The following is a 5916-nucleotide window of genomic DNA, read 5'->3' as shown; positions in this document are numbered from 1 at the left end:
CAATATCTATACTCTTTCAGGGAATGCAGGCAAATGTGTTATTCCATCTGTAAAATCCTATGAATGATCTCCTATTAATGTCATATTTATGAAAGTATCATGAAGATGCCAAATGCTAAACATGGACATGGTCAGTAACTAGGAATCTCCACTTCAGGGAGCACACATACATATGTCCCTCCATCCTAACAATGGGACGTATTTTGGCACACAGACATTAGAACTTCATGAAGTTTCAACTGTTGATTCTTTCCCAAGCATCATAAAGTTATGATTTAGGCAATGCCTGACTGAAAGAATTCATTCATTATGTGGAGGCACATTAACATAAATCTTGCACAAAATATGCCTCTAACTGAAACCGAAAGGTATAAAAACATATTTCACTCTTGGTAAAGAACTTGGTGAGGAAATACAACTGTGATTGTACAGACACTTTTCCTGATAATACTTTGACACTCACAAACAGTAGATGGCATGCAGTCTATAAACATTTTAAGTTGCATAAACTTCTCCTTGATTTTCAAATATAGTACAATTCTGTCTACTGAAACTCCTTTTTGTTTCAGCCAAGTACTCTCACATATATTAGTTTATAATAATGTCTGTGATTATTATTTTTTGTTTGTGATTATTGTTTAAAGTTCTTTCTATTCAAGAAAAAGAAGGCAATTCCTATGTCAGAGTAACCAAGGTGGTTGAAGAATAGGTATGAGCCAGAGAAGTCTGGATGGTCAAATCAGTCTTGTAGCCTCAAAGAAGCTCCATGATCACAGAGGGATGCCAGGTGTCACACGGCTTTCCTGCACTCTAGTTCATTCTTGACTAGAACCTGTATGCCTGTTCTAGGGACATTTAAACTTTAAAAAAATTTTTTTTTAATTTTCTGTTTTTTTTCTGGACACAAACTCTTAAAAAATTTCTCTCTTTTTTTTTTGGAGATGTTTTATAAAAACGGACATTTTATCAGCAACTTGCCATGTGAACTGTAATAAATAGCAATTTGTAAAATTGTGAAATGATACAAATGGATAATCTCATCTGTGGTCTCTTTCTGTGTGCAAGGCACTATAAAAAGTGTCCTGAAACATTAACTGTTCAGTCATCAATATTTAATGCCTACCCACTCTATGATACAAAGTTCCATTCATATATGTATATATTACACTTTATCTTAAAGGATTTCTTATGATCTTTACTAATACATTAAGAAGAATGCTAAGTAGTGCCCTTTTGTGTACTGAGACTTGGAGTCATGTGCTTAAAACAGGCAACATGAACACTGACTTTACAACGTATTATAGATATAAATGCTCTAAGCTAGGAAAGGTTTTCCATATCCACAGTCAAAGATGGGAGCCTTTTATTCCTCAGAAATCATCCCTTTTTAGGTCATCAAAAAAGTACAGCTGCCGCAGCTCACGATGCAGTATCTTCATGAGCCCAGAACACAGAAAAACCCTAAAAGAACTGCCACAGCACAGTGCTCGTTCTTGGCATGGGAATGAATGAAATACTCTATTCTGCACATACCTGCCAGAGCAGGCCACTTTCCTCTTCTGTGAGATTTTAAAAGCTCCCAAAAATGTTATTACTCCCATTTGCAATACAGAGAACATAGAAGAAAGGCTGTTTCCAGTTCTCGGCTTTTCAACAACTCTAAATGTCAGTACTCATATTGGCACCTTACAAATAATAAACAGTGTGCACGTGAGGGCAAAGCACATATTGAGCTAATTAAGAGCTCACTGTGATCAGGATTCCATCAACTATCATAGCAGAACATAAGCAAATTGTATCTGAATTCCATAGTGAATATACATGCTGCAATAACGTTAAAAACCATGGCAGCCTATTCGAAACTAGCGAGAATGGTTTTGTGCCGATAGTGGGTCTTTGTGTGTTTGAACTCCCACCACATGTAGGCATGCTAATGACCTACAATTATCAAATTAAAAATGAAAAATGCTAAAGGATGCCAGAGTGAACATCAGTGAAAGCCACACGAAGACCCACTGTCCTTTAACTTTTTACAAATAAACTATAAATTAGAAACACAAATCATCATGAGTGGCTCTAACATTGAAATAAAGTAACATGTAGAAGATTAACTGTATAACTTTGTTCCTTTACTTCCGTAAATTTCTTGGCCAGCTCTTAGCTGATGGTGATGTTTACCTCCTCCTTCGCAGCAGTGGGGTAAAAGCATGGCATAGAGGGACTGCTGCCCAAGGGTCGGTGTTGCTGGCCATCCCGCAGCTCACACAGCCTTGAGCCATCTGCGGTGCAGTGGGGTGTGGTGTACCCTCCCTACTGCAGGCTCCAGGCTGTCGCTGTCGTCGTCCGGGCTCATCTCATAAAATTCTTTGGAGAGAGGGAGGCGGGGATCTGAGCGCAGTGCCAGCCTCCTCTGCTCCTGCCTGCCCACCCCACCTGAGGGCTCTACTCACCATCCTTGTCAGCAGCACCAAGCTCCTGGGGGGCTGGGGCCCCTGGAGTGGAATCATTAGCAGGGTGCTGGACCTCGTGGCCGATCATAAGCTGCATCACTGGGCCCTGCAGCTCCAGCGGCTTCACCTGGAGATAGGGGTGCTCAGCTGCCACGCCGGTGCTGGCACCCAAGCTCACGCCCACCCCCATCCCCCTCACCCCCGCAGAGATGTTGTACACCTTACCTTCATCCCCTCCTCGGCCTCGGACATCATGCTAACATCGTTCTTCTGGTGCTGGGTCTTGGCCACTGCTGTCTGATGGTCATTTGGTTTGATGGACTTTCCTGCAGGAGGACAGGCTCAGACACTGGGGCCCCTCCCAGCACCCTGCAGCTCCCCTGCCCTGCCCTGGCCTCCTGCTCACTTATCATGTCTCTCTCTCCAGAGAGCTGGATGAATCCGAGTTCTAGTTTTTCCACCCGCTCCTTCAGGTCCGCATTTTCCTTCACGACGGCCATGAAGTCATTCTGGAGCCGAAATAATGGGGTCACACCTCTGCAGTGACCAGTCCCACCCCCACCCTTCTTGGCCCCTGCCAGGACTCACTCACCTGCAGCTTGTCGATGGCGCCCTGCAGGGCCCGCTGGGTCTCCCCACACCCACGGTTGCTCCCAGTCCCTGTGGCTGCGGCCGCTGCCTCTGGCTCCCTCAGGGCCGAGGCCACTGGGTGTGCCTGGTGCTGGCAGCACATCTGTTGTTTCTGGAGCTGCTCACAGAGCCGTGCCTGCTCCTCCTGGGCACCGGCTCCAGCAGTGTTCAGAAGTGGCACCTGAAGGCAAGAGGGGAGCAGTCGTTTAGGGGCATACACAGGACAGACAGGGCAGGGAGGTGGAGCACAGCCCCTTCCCTTGGAGCCTCAGAGAGTGCACCTGTCAATCATGAAGGTGTCTGGCCACTGGCTCCTGGAAGGGGTGAGGGTCCAGAGGAATCAGAAGGCAGAGAAATCAAGAGCATAAGGGGGTCTGGGAGGGACCACAGAGGAAGGTGGTCTGCCCAGGCGCCTGGCCCCTGGCTCCAGCCTGAGAGACTGCCTCCCTTGCCTAGAGCCCCATGCCTCCTTCCCCAGCCTCAAACCTCACGTCCTTCCTTTCACCATTTAAACTGTAGGCCACAGACTGGTGGAAAAGCAGAGGGAGCCGACCACCATCTGCCAAGTGTGCTACATGCCTAATGCTTTCCACGCATCATCTCATTTAATCCTCAGCACCCACGCAAGGAAAATGCTAACTTCCTTTGGAAGTTAAAGAAACAGAGACTGAGGGATGCAAAGTAGTCGAATGGTGACCAGTGGGACCGAGGCCAGAATCCAGTTTGGATCTAAGGAGACTTTCATTTTGTTTTGCTTTGATTTGTTTTGTTTTGAGACAGAGTGTCACTCTGTGGCCCAGGCTGGAGAGTCGTGGTGCAAACTCAGCTCACCACAACCTCCAGCTCCCAGGCTCAAGCGATGCTCATGCCTCAGCCCCCTGAGTAGCTGGGATTACTGGTGTGCCACCACGCCCGGCTTTGTTCTTGTGGTTGTTGCTGTAATTTTAGTAGAGATGAGGTTTTGCCATGTTGGTCAGGCTGGTCTCAAACTCCTGATCTTAAGTGATTCTCCTGCCTCAGCCTCCCAAAGTGCTGGGATCACCGGTGTAAGCCACCACACCCAGTATAAAGAACCCCTCACACCACTGTCTCTTGCCCTGTGACTGGGGGGCTCCATGCCTGGAGCTGGGATGATGATGTCCAGACCTAAGAGGAGCCCAGGGCTACCCGCTTCTAAAAGTCAGAGGGCAGGAAGCAAGAAACGGTCACAGGACTGCCCTGGAGGGTGTGGGGTCACCTGCCCCCAGGGTGGAGCTGCCTGTGGCCTTGCACCTCCCCTCCCCAGAGGCCGGTGCCTGCCTCCCAGCCCTCCTGGATGGGGCAGGGGTTACCGTCTCCTGTTCGCCAAGCTTCTCCTGCAGCTCCTTTCCTTCCTGCTCCAAATGCAGTGCGCTCCTGTTCTCGTTCTTCTGGACAGAGAGAAGCAATCAGCGGCCACCCACTGCAGCTGGAGACCCCAGAACTTGGTGTCTCCCTCTCATGGCACCGGGAAGGGTGGAGGCAGGTTAGACAAATTATCTCCTTTCTCCCACAGCCATCAGAGCAGGGCTGTACTCACAGGTGCCTTTAGAAGCCTCATTTCATACACTCCCCCATTTTACAGGTGGGAAATCAAAGTTCCGGAGGGCTGGGGAGGAGAGCAGGGTCCCCAGGTGGGCAACACATCAGCTCCTCCTTCTGCTCCTGGAGCCCCTCCTGCTCAAGAAGCCTCTGCTCCTGTTCTCTCAGCCTCACCTCCTGCTCCTGGAGCCACATTTTCGCCTCCTGCAGTCTCTCCTGTTCCCGCAGCTCGTCTCTCAGGTACTTGGTTTCAGTTTTTAGGTTCTTCTCCAAGTCAGAGTGCCCTGCTGGGGGCTTCGGGATTGGGGGTTCAGCTGAGAAAGGAAGCAGACAATAAGGGCCTCTGGATTCTCAAAACAAAAAACTCTTCTTGGTGCACAGCTCCTCTCAGGCTCCCCAAACCTGGCCTCACTGCTAATGATTCCTCGCACCCAAATGGTAGCCAGTCTTCCAAGCCACTTTCAGATACAGAGCACTGTGGGTGGCTGGCAACGGGCACTCCTCCCTCTGCTGATGGAGACACTGAGGCTCATGGAGATTACAAGACTTGCTGTCTCCTGGCACAGACCTCTTTCCCTCTGCCTCAAAGCACTTCCAGCCACCCACCTCCCTGGGGCACTCTGAGCCACCCCCACAGTCCTCTGATGCCAGTCCTGCTCCCTGGTCATGCCAGCCTCATCTTACCCAGATGGTTTTGTAGGTGGGCAAGGCTCCCCTTCAGCTCCTCGATTTTAATTGTGTCCTGTCTTTTCTCCATTTTGAATATTTCAATCTGCCCAAAGCACAGGGGGAAGTGGCTCTGGAGAGAGGGGCTGGTGGCTGGACAGCCTACCGTCTCCCTCTCCACCCCCAGCTCCACAAAGACCAGTCCCGTGACCACCCCTGGCTGGACTATTCTCATTTTACAGATCCCCAGGAAGATCCATTGAGCCATCTGAGGTGGGGGCTGAAGGGTCAGCTCTCACTTCTCCTGCCATTTTCAGCAATTGCTGCTGCCACCGCGCCCTCTCTGTTTTGAGCTGTTGAGCGTATGCGTCTCTTTCTAGCTGAGCTTTCTTAAGACACTCCGTCACCTGTAAGAATGGACCCAGAAGATAGGAAGGGCTGTCACTGGTCCTCACCTGCTCCTGGCCACCTGGGGTCATCTTCCTTCCACATCCCTCCCTCTGCAAAGTCTCACCTCTGCCACCTGTGCTTTTAGCAGTTCCCGCTCCTGTAGAAACTGCTGTAACTGCTGCTCAAGGACTGCTCCACAGCGGCTCGAGGGCTGGAGGGT

The 5916-nt window shown here is 49.5% G+C and overlaps 1 protein-coding gene across 1 annotated transcript; it reads right to left on the bottom strand.

Moving 5' to 3' along the window:
- Positions 1-1929: 1929 nt before the first annotated feature.
- On the bottom strand, positions 1930-5403 carry LOC116547707 (golgin subfamily A member 6C-like). The gene is made up of 8 exons (XM_032273565.1): positions 5325-5403; positions 4815-4954; positions 4412-4489; positions 3043-3261; positions 2857-2959; positions 2676-2776; positions 2451-2577; positions 1930-2364 (listed from the first exon to the last, which is right to left on the bottom strand). Exons 1-8 carry the CDS (start codon positions 5395-5397, stop codon positions 2261-2263), a joined length of 945 nt encoding a protein of 314 aa, XP_032129456.1. The 5' UTR covers positions 5398-5403; the 3' UTR covers positions 1930-2260.
- Positions 5404-5916: the final 513 nt, after the last annotated feature.

The sequence above is a fragment of the Sapajus apella genome, unplaced genomic scaffold, assembly GCF_009761245.1.
Source record: "Sapajus apella isolate SASKATOON/1434 unplaced genomic scaffold, GSC_monkey_1.0 scaffold4243, whole genome shotgun sequence".
Lineage (NCBI taxonomy): Eukaryota > Metazoa > Chordata > Mammalia > Primates > Cebidae > Sapajus > Sapajus apella.
This window is presented reverse-complemented; position numbering and strand designations above follow the sequence as displayed.

What these genes read in the sequence shown, in the direction of transcription:
- LOC116547707 (XM_032273565.1), bottom strand. Translation starts at nt 5,397, where the DNA reads ATGGAGAAAAGACAGGACACAATTAAAATCGAGGAGCTGAAGGGGAGC. An exon ending in TGGAGAGAGAGACATGATAA is followed by an intron (nt 2,777 to 2,856) that starts GTGAGCAGGAGG and finishes GTCCTCCTGCAG; the next exon opens with GAAAGTCCATCAAACCAAAT. An exon ending in AGGCCGAGGAGGGGATGAAG is followed by an intron (nt 2,578 to 2,675) that starts GTAAGGTGTACA and finishes CCCTATCTCCAG; the next exon opens with GTGAAGCCGCTGGAGCTGCA.